Below are 13,684 nucleotides of genomic sequence, written 5' to 3'. Positions count from 1 at the left end.
TGAAGTTTGTTTCCGAACCACATTGTTCTGGTCATATCTTCTACTGTGGCTTTGTGAGTGGATTAGGTTGACAGAAGTTGAAAGGAACCTCTTGTATGCATACATGCAAATATATATTTATGTATGTGGTAAGTAGTTTGCTTACCAACAACATGGTTGCGGTTTCAGTCCCACTGCGTGGTACCTTGGGCAAGTGTCTTCTACTATAGCCTCGGGCCGACCAAAGCCTTGTGAGTGGATTTGGTAAATGGAAATTGAAAAAGAAGCCCGTCGTATATATATGTCTATATATATATATATGTGTGTGTGTGTATGTATCTGTGTTTGTCCCCGCAACATCGTTTGACAACTGATGCTGGTATGTTTACGTCCCCATAACTTAGCGGTTCGGCAAAAAAGACTGATAGAATAAGTACTAGGCTTACAAAGAATAAGTCCTGGGGTCGATTTGCTCAACTAAAGGCGGTGCTCCAGCATGGCCGCAGTCAAATGACTGAATCAAGTAAAAGAGTAAAAAGAAAAGAGTATGTGTATGGGTGACTGTGCATGCATGTGTGTGTGTGTGTGTGTGTGTGCATATGTTTGTCCACCACTACTATTGACAACCCGTCCCCATAACTTAGTAGCTTAGCAAAAGAGACTGGTGGAATAAGTACCAGGCTTAAAGAATGAGCACTGGTGTTGACTCGTTCAACTAAACCCTTCAAGGCGGTGCCCCAACACAATCCAAGGGCTGAAACCAGTAAAAGATGAAATATATACTTATATATATATGTATGTATGTAATAGAGAGGCAGAAACAGGTGTCTTACTATAAAGTCAATAGCATCAATGACATTTTTTCATTTTCAGTTTTCTGTGAAAATATACCTGATCATTGGGGGAAAATACCTTACTTGGAAAGAGGAAAGGTGTCTGGCCATAGTAAATCTGTCTCAGTGAAAGGAGAAGTGAATGTTAAAACAGTCATAAGGATGATAATAAATAATAATAATAATGATGAAATTATTGTATACAGTGCTCAGGTGCACCACAACTTGTCAAAAGTGTGCATAAAGCATATGCAGTAATGTACAAAATGTCTGGGAAGTGAACAGTGTAAGAGTCAGATACATGCTTGCGTGTATATGGAGCGGAGGAAATCAGGTGTAGTGTAGTTTTTGTTTCCTATTCTTTTTGTAGGCCCCTTTCATCCTTCACTCTGCTGCTGTTGATCTTCCTTTGTATTTCACATGATCCTTTCTTGTTTGCTGCTACTTACAAGCTTCCTTACACACTGTGTTTCTTTTATATGATACATTCATCTGATCTTCAACATCTTCTTCCACCTTTCCAGGCATTTCGTAGTGGTGACTACAATGAAGCTGTGATTTATTATAACCGAAGCCTCTCAATTCAGCCTTTGGATGTTGTGTACAACAACCGTGCCCTTGCATGTAAGTTTAATCATTTTTGTGTTTCTTAACCCTTTTGATACCAAATCACTTGAGACTGGCCTGGGCTTCATCATCACCACTTAATATCCATTTTACCATGATAGCATGGGTTGGACGGTTTGATTGAAAACTGGTAAGCTGGGGGGCTGCACCAGATTCCAGTCCGATTCAGCATGGTTTCTACAGCTGGATGCCCTTCCTAATGCTGACCACTCCAAGAATGCAGTGGATGCTTTTCATGTGCCACCGGCACGGGTACCAGTTACTTAAATACCGGAATCAGCCATGATGACGATCTCACTTGGCTTGACAAGTCTTCTTAAGCTCAGTATATTGCTACAGTATATTCCTTTACGGCAGCGAGTCATGGCCGATGAGGGTGGAAGGAAGGAATTACAACCGTGTTGGGTGCATGTCTTCTTTCTTCTATTCCCTGGCCTCTTTGATGTATCGTCAGCAAGTGACTGACTGACTTGTCAAACTTTTCCCTTTAAATACCTGTCGCTAGGCTCCAGCAGGCAGCCCCAGCAAGTTGTCACATGACACTGTCTCACCTTAACTGACTAGTGAAGGTGCATAGTCTTAGCGTGACACTGTCTTACTTTAACTGACTAGTGAAGGCACGTAGTCTTAAGCGACTAGAATCCTTCGATCACCTCTGTCTATGCCGCATCCTTCGTGTCCGATGGCATCACTTTGTCTCCAACAATTCGGTGCAACACCAGTGCAGAATCACCTCCCTCCGACAAGTCATCCTAACGAGACGTCTGCATTGGCTGGGTCATGCCCTCCATCGTCAACCAGGAGAATTCATCTACAAAGGAATTGCCCCAGCTCCCCTTCAGAGTTGGCGAAAGCGATGTGGTGGACAACGAAAATCCTGGCTGATGACAGTCAAGGCTGATCTGGAACCCAACCTAGGCCCCCATATCTACAGCTTTTGCCACTGGAATAAGGAGTGGTTGGAGATCACGGGGTCGTTAGCCTCAAATTACCAGGTCTGGTCAGCGTTTGTGAGAGATGCAGCATTGAGGATGAATGAAGCCAGCTCACCCCACCCCAGGTGAATGCTGTCTCAAGACAAGACAAGGCAAGAGAGTATATTGCCCAAGGTCTCGGTCTTTTGTCACTGACTCCTTGAGGCATAACATTTGAATTGTACTTTTTCTTTCATATAAAACTTCATGCTTTATAGTCAGCGATACTTACACTTTTAATTAAAAGTTAATTTATTTTCTAAACCCCAGCTAATGAAGGTTTTACTAAAATGATAATTTTAGTAACCTCCTTCAAGGTGGTGAGCTGGCAAAATGTTCAGTGGCTTTTTGTCTGTCCTTACATTCTGAGTTCAAATGTTGCCAAGGGTCGACTTTCATCCTTTCGAAGTCAATAAAATAAGTACCAGTTGAGCACTGGGGCTGATGTAATCAACTTACCCCCACCAAAATTGCTGGCTTTGTGCCTAAATTTGAAACTTATTTTACTAACCCACTATGGAATGAAAAGCATTATTCACTCTTCAGATTGTAGAGAAATGAAACTAATAACTACCAAATAGTTTCTGTTTTGGAGATCTATAATTAATGACCTCTTCACTATCTCTAATTAAGATAATTATCTTATCAGCTGAGCTGGAAGGCCGATCACTTAACATTACTTTGTTGTCTTGAATTAATAAGACAGCCTCTATGCAGTCATCCAATTGGCTAGAAATAACTACTAAATCTCATTCAAATCATAGTCTTTCTGAACCTGTTAAGTCCCAGAGTTCTTAAATTTCTGAATATTACTTCTAAATTTTCGCAGGTGATTGAAAATAGGTTAAAATGAAAAAAAAAAAATCAATTATTAAACTCCTTTACTTCAAGTAGAAATGGAAATACACAGTGTCCTATAAATAGAACGCTGGGACAATGTGACACATTCATAAATTCAAAATCCTTTATATGTTAGTTAACTGTTATCCTATTGGTATTAAATTTTGTATAAAAAATGGTTAATGTTTTTGAAAGAATACTTTGAAATACAAAAAATATCAAAAAATAATACATTGAATTACAAAAAAATTAAAAAAATAGTACATTGAAATACAAAAAATACAAAAAACTAATACATAGAATTACAAAAAATACAAAAAATAATACATAGAATTACAAAAACTACAAAAAAAATATTACATTGAAATACAAAAAATACGAAAAAATAATATATTGAAATACAAAAAATGCAAAAAATAATAACAAAAGTACAAAAAATAATACATTGAAAGATATACATTCATAAAACTATGCATTGTGGAAAGGGCAAAGAATCTCCACACAGGGTTATGTTGCACTTCTGACAATAATTTAGTGGTTTACTACTGCAAGACTTATCCTGACAACAATGTTGCTTATTTCATTTGGTTATTATATGGCTTTTTGAATCAAATTTGATGTCAGGCTTGTGGATAGTGTAATGAACTTTGTTTTTTGTTCAGATCGCTTTAGATATGAAACACATAAATCATCATCATCATCGTTTAACTTCCATTTTCCATGCTAGCATGAGTTGGATGGTTCGACTGGGGTCTGAGAAGCCAGGAGGCTGCACCAACCTCCAGTCAGATCTGGCAGTTTTTCTACAGCTGGATGCCCTTCCTAATGCCAACCACTCCGTGAGTGTAGTGGATGCTTTTTACGTGCCACCGGCACAGGTGCAAGGGGAGGCTGGCAACAGCCACAATCGGTTGGTGCATTTTACGTGCCACTGGCACGGAAGCCAGTCAAGGCGGCGCTGGCATCGGCCACATTCAGATGATGCTTTTTACGTGCCTCTGGCACAGGTATCACAACTACAATTTCCATTTGATTTTTAGATGTTGATGTACTTGACTCAAGAGGTCTCCTCAAGCACGGCAGGTCACCCTACGATCCAAGGAAAGCACAGCAGGCCATCCTGCGATCCAAGACACTTTGGATGGACCGGGGCTTCTATGTGAAGCTGGGGCAGGAAACAGCCATGAACTCACTCTCTTGAAATTGAGTAAATTTTTTTCACCTTTTCCATCGTGGATCGGTTTGTAAATAGTTCATGCATTTACAACAGTCATATCAATAACTCTAGTCAGCAATGGCCAGTACCACTTTCTGCCTCTAAATGGGGTTGCATATTTTGACACTAACCAATCGTGTTTGTCAACTCCAGCCATGCAATTGTTGTATGTGCTCAAAACGTGAGGTTGAGTCACATTGCTTTTGCCCTTTATGTCTTTCCTCCAGCGTTGTACTTTGCAAATTGGTTTGACTGAGTTATAATTAGTCCCAGTTGGCACACATTTATTGTCAAGACACCTATCTATAAGGATTTCATTATTGATGTCAAATCTATAATCATATGAAACTTTTGGCTTCTTTTTCATCAATGCCATTTCCTTTAGAAGACATCTCTTGAGACGTCATCATCATCATCATCGTTTAACGTCCGCTTTCCATGCTAGCATGGGTTGGACGAATGACTGGGAGCTGACAAACCAGATGGCTGCACCAGGCTTTAATCTTGATCTGGCAAGAGTTTCTACAGCTGGATGCCCTTCCTAATGCCAAGACAGTTATCTCTTATTGTAGCAGTTGCTTCAGATCCCGTTTCCCTGAGGTGCACTAGCGGATCATAGTTTGTGAACAAATTATCAAAATATACAGAGTGTGACTGTGTATCATCTACCACTCCAAGCATTTGTAGGTCAACTCTATTTCCAAGTGAGAGATTGTCTTGAGGTCCTTTTTGTATACTCTTGCCACAGTTTATAAGGCCCACACCAGGCTTCAGTATGTGTTTTGACATAATTTATATGGCTGGATGCCAACCACTTTACAGAGTGTACTGGGTGTTTTTTTAGGCATGTTTACAATTATTCTCTAACAGGAGGCACATGGAAAAATATTCTTTTGACGATATGCACATTGACAAATATGCTTTTAATGACAGGCACATTGACAAATAATGTTTAGGCAGATGACAGGCATGTTGACACATTCTTTTGACTACTGGCACATTGACAGATACCATTTTGACTACAGCCACATTGACAAATAGTCTCTTGAAGACAAGCGCATCATCATCATTGTCAATTGACATCCATTTTCTGTGCTGGCATGGGTGGGACAGCTTGACAGGGGCTGGTAAGCCAGGGGATTGCACCAAGCTCCCCTGTCTGTTTTGGCTTGGTTTTTACAGCTAGATGCACTTCCTAATGTCAACCTCTTCACAGATTGGACCGGGTGCTTTTTACATGATACCAGCACCTGTGAGGTCTTTGACAAATATTCTTTTGACAACAGGCACACTGACGAGTGTTCTAGGGAAAGAAGTGTAATCTTTTGAGTTGACCCGGGAGTTTAGTGGCAAATACTTCTCAAGTTCTTGTAGGATTTGAACATAGAGCATAACAAGGAAGAAAGGAAATATCATCATCATCGTTTAGCGTCCGCTTTCCATGCTAGCATGTGTTGGAAGGTTCGACTGGAGTCTGGGAAGCCAGGAGGCTGCACCAGGCCCAGTCTGATCTGGCAGTGTTTCTATAGCTGGATGTCCTTCCTAACGCCAACCACTCCGTGAGTGTAGTGGGTGCTTTTTACATGCCATTGACACAGGTGCCAGGCAAGGCTGACGACGGCCACGAAAGGAAATATGAAGCATTTTTCTATTCTAAAACTTAGCATATATCTTGTCCTTTTGTGTCTAACTTCCAGTTCTTTTAATTTTTCAACAGATTTGAAACTGTCCCTCTGGAGCGAAGCTATTGCTGATTGTGATCTTGTCCTAATAAATGATAGCAACAATGTTAAAGGTAAGCTACCTTAATCCACAATGTAACATTAAACGTTATCTTAATCCTTATATGAGGGGCTTCAGTTTCTGTCATCCAGTTTCACTCACCAGGTATTGACCCATAGCTATTGGGATCTTTTCGCTTTGACCGGCAGATTTTAAAAATAATTTCTCTGTAACTAAATACTTTTAAACTTCGTATACTGGTAGAATGTGTTTATAAAACAACTTTTTCTCTTGGTTTTCTTGAGAAAATTCTGTAGTTTGTAAGCTAATGTTGTTTAATTGTTGTTGACAAAGATCCAGAGAGATTGTATTCACCTCAATAGACATCATTGATTGGTTGAAATTGCCGAAATGCAAGAAATTAAATAAAAAATAGCTTACAAACTACAGAATTTTCTCAAGAAAGCCAAGAGAAAAATACGTTTTATAAACACATTCTATGAGTATACAAAGTTTTTAGTTACAAAGAAATTATTTTAAAATTCTGCCGGTCAAAGCGAAAAGATCCCAGCTATTGTACAGGGTACTAGCTGACGGGATCCATATGATGGGACAGAAACAACCAAACCCCTAAGCATGTGGTTCTGAACTGGTCTTCTTAACAGCTGAGCCATGCCTGTTACTATCACTCTTATTTGAATTACATGTGTACAATTAACCTTTTAGCATTTAAACCGGCAACATCCAGCCAAATTCTTCTTTTTGTTTTTATGGTCAAGCTGGTCACATTCAGCCTCTCACCTTACAGTCCAAAAAACAAAAATACAGTTGCATAATCAAAGTCTTGAGGCTTCAGGATCATCATCATCATCATTGTTTAACGTCTGTTTTCCATGCTGGCATGGGTTGGACGGTTCGACTGGGGTCTGGGCAGCCAGGAGGCTGCACCAGCTCCAGTCTGATCTGGCAGTGTTTCTACAGCTGTATGCCCTTCCTAAACGCTCAAAACAATCATCGTCATCATTTAACGTCCGTTTTCCATGCTTTCATGGGTTGGATAGTTTAACTGAAAGCTGGTAAGCTGGAGGGCTGCACCAGGTTCCAGCCTGATTTGGCAGTGTTTCTATGGCCGGATGCCCTTCCTAATGCCAACCACTCCAAGAGTGTAGTGAGTGCTTTTTGCATGCCACTGGCATCAGTGTCAGTTACATAACACCAGCATCAGCTATGACTATTTGTTTGTTCCTTTTTGAGCCATGCCTGGCTCATAAGGGCCAGTTTCCCGGTTTCCTTGGCATATAGTTTCCCCACCTGGATGGGATGCCGGTCCGTCGCAGGTGAGCTGCAAGATGCAGGTGGAAAGAGTGAGAGAAAGTTGTGGCGAAAGAATCAGCAGAAGTTCGCCATTGCCTTCTGCCGGAGCTGCGTGGAGCTTCGGTGTTTCGCTCATAAACACACACATCGCCCGGTCTGAGATTCAAACCCGTGATCCCTCGACCGCGAGTCCGCTGCTCTAACCACTAGGCCATGTGCCTCCACAGCTATGAATATGATCTCACTTGGCTTGACAGGTCTTCTCCAGCACAGTATATTACCAAAGGTCTTGGTCACTTGTTACTGAGACCATTGGCAATATACCGTGCTTGAGAAGACCTGTCTGGCCAAGCGAGATTGTGAATGAACAAGTGTTACGTTTAACAGAAGCATCTGAATGCTAAAGGGTTAATATTAGGAACTGCTGTGATGTTCAGTAATGAAGTGAATTGTATGTTTTTTGTTGTAGCACTCCTCAGACGAGCCTCTGCTTATAAAGAAAATAAAGAATATAACAAATCTCTCTGTGATCTAAAGACTGTTCTCAAGTTGGAGCCTGAAAATCAAAGAGCAAAGGTCAGTAACACATCTTAGGGTTTATCTCTCTTTTCATTTGGTAAAGAGATTCAATTGGAGAGTGTGTTGTTTGCATTTGCAACAGAGCTGTTATAGTTCAACACAAAAAGAAAAAAACATACATAGACATACATCTTTGATTTAATTATTAAACTGAAGGGTTACTAAATACATTTGGTAGAGTAAAAATTTATTCTTTAACAAGAATAGTATCGGCAGTGACTTTGAAGTTTTGGCCAGCTGAGCTATCACCAGTATATATATATATATATAACGGGAAGGTTTACGAAAATAAACAAAAGACGAAGGCAGGTGGAGTACAAACAAACAAATGTATTAGTATAGCGCTCAGGAATAGAAATAGAACAAGTCTTTTACGTTTCGAGCCTACGCTCTTCGACAGAAAGATACACAGAAAAGAAACAAGGAGAGAAAAAATGCGTGTAGGGGCTAACGATCTATCATGGCGTCCTGACTTCGGACAGTGGTCAGACGCGAGAGGGACAGTAGGGGAGATAACAGGGTCAAGTGACTTCCAAAACGAAGGTGCCCCCAACACAAAGGTGCGTGTGTGTATAAGAGAGTATGTATGTGCGTGTGAAAGAGGGCTGGTGGTCTGGACGTGTGTGGGTGTGTGAGTGGTGTATTGTGATGTGATGTGTAATGTTGTATGGTGTAGTGCAGTGTGGTGTGATGTGGGGAGGTGGGGGAGGCGAGAGTGGGGAAAGCCCAGGTGGGGTGTGGGTTCGGCTGGGGATGGGGGGGAGAGTAAGAGGAGGGGGAGTGAGGTAGCAGAGAGAAAGAGGGAAAGAAAGGAAGAGAAGGGAAAGAGAGTAGGGGTGAAAAGATGAAGGACTGAAGAGAAGTAGGAGTCGGCGGGGGGGGGTAGATGAAAAGGGGGGAGAGTTGAGCCCAAATGGCGTAAAAGAGTGAAGAGAGAAGATTAATCCCTGTTCACGGCGCAAGCGGGAATCCGGATGGCTCTGTGCAAGGAGAATCCGAACACAGACAGGTGTTGCAAAGAGTGACCGGTGGAGCGGAAATGGCGTGAGACTGCAGTGTCATTGGTGAGGCGGATGTCTTGGAGGTGTTCATATATATATATATATATATAATAATTATTTGAGGGAATATTATTCCTATCTTACAGGGAAAAATTCAATTTAGAAATACTAAATCAAATTTCACAAAATATAATATATTTTGTGAAATTTAAATATAGCCATGAAACACGTGTCGTTATTCTACCAAATATATACGTTTTTATTTATTATTTTGCAATTTACTTAATCATCGGTATATTACTGTTATTTTATTTTTTATATTTCTGTTATATGTAATTTTCTAGATGGTGTAATTTAATTGTTCATTTTGAATTGATAAAAGGTGGTTTTCTTCTAATTTTTATATACATGTAATACTATATATACTCGTGTAAAATTAAATATTTTGGACAATTTTTTAAGGTCAAATTTATAAGGTTGACTATTACATGGCTACTACTTTTGAGAGGCTGAAACTCCAGCTAGCATCCGAAGTACTGTGTCAGCAGTAGAAACCCAACTGATGTCTAAGCAAATAACATCAAAACACTATGAATGTGGTTGGGCAGCAACTTCTTAATCACATACAGCTATGTCTGCTACCATAGGCCTACACTTGTCTCTATAACATATATATATATATATATATATATATATATGCGTGCATACACACACACATACATGCACGTGTGTACACACACACACACACACACACAAAGATTTTTTTTAGCGTCATTTGAGTTAAATTAATTCAGTTGTACTGTGAATATGATATATTTTTTGCCAAAATCCTGTTTTGTAGATGAATAATTTAATCAAAAGTGAATACAATAAAATATTGTTTTTCAAAATTCATTTTCTTATCAATATTAATTTAAGTTCATGGTTTACCTGTGTTAGATTGCTGTGCAGTCTTTAAACACACACACACACACACACACACACACATCCACTTACACGATGGAGAGTCGTACAGAGCTCATTGGTTCTGTATCAACACGCCGAGCAGGAACACGGGGCTCACTCAACATCATAGAAGTTAAAATCTTGTCCACACATAGAACAGACGCAGCAATTAGACAAATTACGGAAGCTACACACATAATAGAAGATAAACCTAGCCTGAATTGGAAACTGGAATGGAACACTAGCACACACCACAGCATATGACAGAAAAAGATCCCCATAAACTGATAACAATATAAACAAAACATAAAAAATATAATAAAATACACAGATAAATAAACAAATGGAAGTAAATAACTATATACATTTAAAAAAAAAATTAATTAAATACAACAAAAAACAAAAAAAACAACAAACAAAATAATAATAATAATAATAATAAGTAGGTGTAAACACATGAACAAAATAAAAATAAACAAAAACAGATTACACGAACATGTATAAACAGGAGATACAAATATTACAGGCACTCCCCCCCCACACTAACTAAACATAGACACACATAGAGGTATACGCATGCGCAAATGAAGACACATACAATAGGAATACAAAATACAAAATGACTGACTGTTAGTAAGGAGAGACACACAAATAAGAAAGAAGAAAGCAAAGGACCACTGATGAGGTCACAGAAGTATGATGAAAGAACTCTGGCCGAAATAAGATTAAGATTAATGTAAAAAATAAATAACACTGAAGCAAAGTAACACCAAATATATAGTGTGTGTGTTTTTATTGGCTAAACTGGCAAAATGACCATTCCTAAATATAACAATAGTCATGTATGTATTTTATATATATTATTTGTTACCCCCTTCTTGCATTTTTGTTTTTTCCTTGCAGCAAATTTTAAGTGTGGTAGAAAAGAATTCTGAAGCTTCTCTGAAAGAGAAAGAAACCCCTACCCCCAGCAAGAAAAAGGGAAGGAAATTAGTGATTGAGGAAATTGAAGGAAATGAAGAAGAAGTGTCCCCAGATATTAATAGAAACTTCTTGACAAATAACTTTCAAAATGGCAAAGATGCTAAAGAAGAAAGCCCCGAAAAATGCGAGAAAGTGCAAGAAAGCTCTAAAAAGAATTCTGAAGGTGGCAAGCAAGGTTTGGCGAAATGCAATGGGAAAGAGTCAAAGCAAAGAAAGAATCTCAAGAATAAACTTGATTCCAAAGTGGGTGCCGAAGATGGTAAACAGACGTCTGGGAATGATGTGAGCAATAACTGCTTGAAAGAGGCTGATAAGAACGTAACAGATGTGAGAGCATCTGGTGATGGTGTTGCTAATAACTTGGTCAACGACCAAAATACTTCCAATGAACTAAAAGACAGTTCCTCCCAACACTGTGATAGTCAGACAGAAGAGGATGTAGAGGCAAAACCGCCAAGCTTGAACGAACACAGTCCCAAAGTCTACATGCATCGGCCATTGAGTCCCAAAATCTTGTCTATGAAAGACTCTGGTAATGATTTGTTTCTGAGAGGACGCTATTCTGAGGCTCTGGATTATTATACCAAAGCTATAGACCTTCTAGAACAAGGTAAGCTGCAAGCATTCTTCTGTCATTATTTAGCATCAATATAAAATATTTTTATGAAAAAATTGTTTCTGTGTTTATCATTGATGTTTCTATTATTTTAGTATTTAGTAATTAGTATTTAGTATTAGTATTTAGTATTAATAATTAGTATTAGTATTAGTATTAGTAATTAGTATTTAGTATTAGTATTTCGTATTAGTATTAGTAATTAGTATTTAGTAATTTCTATTAGACTGGTGATATTGTTTAACCCTGGATTTTTACATTTTGACCGACAGATTTAAAAAATAATTTTTTGTAACTAAACACTTTCAAATTTCGTATACTGGTAGAATGTGTCACATAAAACATCTTTTACTCTTGGCGTTGTTGAGAAAATTCTGTATTTTGGAAGTTATTTCTTGTTAAAGTTGTCGTTTTTCGGTAATTTCAACCAATCAATGACGTGTATTCAGTTGAATAAAATTACTTCGAGAGTGTAGTGGGTGCTTTTACGTGCCACTGTTACGGGGACCAGTCAGGCAGTACTGCAACGACCTTGCTCGAATCTTTTTACACATGCCACCGGCATGAGTAGCGACTGTTATTTCCTATTTGCTGACCCCTAGAAAGTGTGATAAATGGCTAATATTTCCTTCAAACTTTGCTTTTGTAACATTTATTCAAACCCCAAAGAATACCTCTCAACACGTGGCTATCATGCTCCCCCCACTACTCCTGCTCATCATCGGAGATGCACATATTATCAGCCTCTAAGGGACATGCTCAACTGGTTATGGTCAAGAAATTGACAAGCAAATCTGTGGTATTGGGCTGACTATTTGTTCATATAGGCATCAACACAAAATGACACAAGTACACATGCACTCACACTTGCAGAGAGAGAGAGAGAAAGAAATACATTTATTTTGTGTATGCCTGTAAGTATTAGTGTAAACCCTTGAGTGTGATTGTTACCTGCGTTGCCTTACTGGCACGTTAACAAAACATTCGAGCGAGGTCGTTGCCAGTGCTGCTGGACTAACTCCTGTGCAGGTGGCACGTAAAAAACACCATTTGAGCGTGGCCATTGCCAGTACTGCCAGACTGGCCCTCGTGCCGGTGGCATGTAAAAGCACCCACTAAACTCTCGGAGTGGTTTGCTTTAGGGAGGGCATACAGCTGTAGAAACAATGCCAGATCAGATTGGAGCCTGCGCAGCCATCTGGCTTGCCAGTCCTCAGTCAAATTGTCCAACACATGCCAGCATGGAAAGCGGATGTTAAATGTTGACGATGATGATATATACAGTATATACACACATTTGCAAAAATTTAGCTTAAAACATAGCAATAGCTAACCTTAGAAATTTGTCCCAGGAACTAGAAGAAAGACCAATCTTAAAATCTCCCTCTAAATACATCATTTAAGTCCTGTCCTTTGAACCAGAGCTTAGGTCATTCCAAATAATTTAACCTTTCTTCAAAGATTTACGTTTAAGTTCCAAGATAATGTAAAAGATTAGTAGTAATAAGATAGGTGTAGGAGTGGCTGTGTGGTAAGTAGCTTGCTTACGAACCACATGGTTCCAGGTTCAGTCCCACTGTGTGGCATCTTGGGCAAGTGCCTTATTTTATAACCTCGGGCTGACCAAAGCCTTGTGAGTGGATTTGGAAGACGGCAACTGAAAGAAGCCCATCGTATATATATGTATATATATAGATTCAAATGAATATGGTATTCAAGTCAGATGCACCAGAATTTTGTACGGTGTTATCCATTTAAATCCATGGGGGGATTTTGATTATGTATATATATATTTGTATGTATATGAGTGTGCCTCTGTGTTTGTTCCCCTAACATCGCTTGATAACCGATGCTGATGTGTTTACGTCCCCGTCACTTAGCGGTTCTGCAAAAGAGACCGATAGAATAAGTACTAGGCTTACAAAGAATAAGTCCCGGGGTCGATTTGCTCGACTAAAGGCGGTGCTCCAGCATGGCCACAGTCAAACTGACTGAAACAAGTAAAAGAGTAAAAGACTAACGTTGAACAACCATATTGATGTGGCAATAACCAT

At 39.2% G+C, this 13,684-nt stretch overlaps 1 protein-coding gene across 4 annotated transcripts in view; it reads left to right on the top strand.

Moving 5' to 3' along the window:
• Positions 1 to 13,684, top strand: part of LOC115216524 (sperm-associated antigen 1) — a 74,754-nt gene that overhangs the window by 38,844 nt on the left and 22,226 nt on the right. For all 4 annotated transcript variants that reach the window (XM_036506280.1, XM_029785972.2, XM_029785973.2 and 1 more), the window contains 4 exons: positions 1,337 to 1,436; positions 6,187 to 6,264; positions 7,975 to 8,081; positions 10,934 to 11,624. In XM_036506280.1, coding sequence (XP_036362173.1) covers positions 1,337 to 1,436; positions 6,187 to 6,264; positions 7,975 to 8,081; positions 10,934 to 11,624 — 976 coding nt within the window. The remainder of the gene's footprint in view (positions 1 to 1,336; positions 1,437 to 6,186; positions 6,265 to 7,974; positions 8,082 to 10,933; positions 11,625 to 13,684) is intronic.

The sequence above is a fragment of the Octopus sinensis genome, linkage group LG10 (assembly GCF_006345805.1).
Source record: "Octopus sinensis linkage group LG10, ASM634580v1, whole genome shotgun sequence".
NCBI lineage: Eukaryota > Metazoa > Mollusca > Cephalopoda > Octopoda > Octopodidae > Octopus > Octopus sinensis.
The sequence above is the reverse complement of the archived record's forward strand: the minus strand, read 5'-3'. Positions and strand labels throughout refer to the sequence as shown.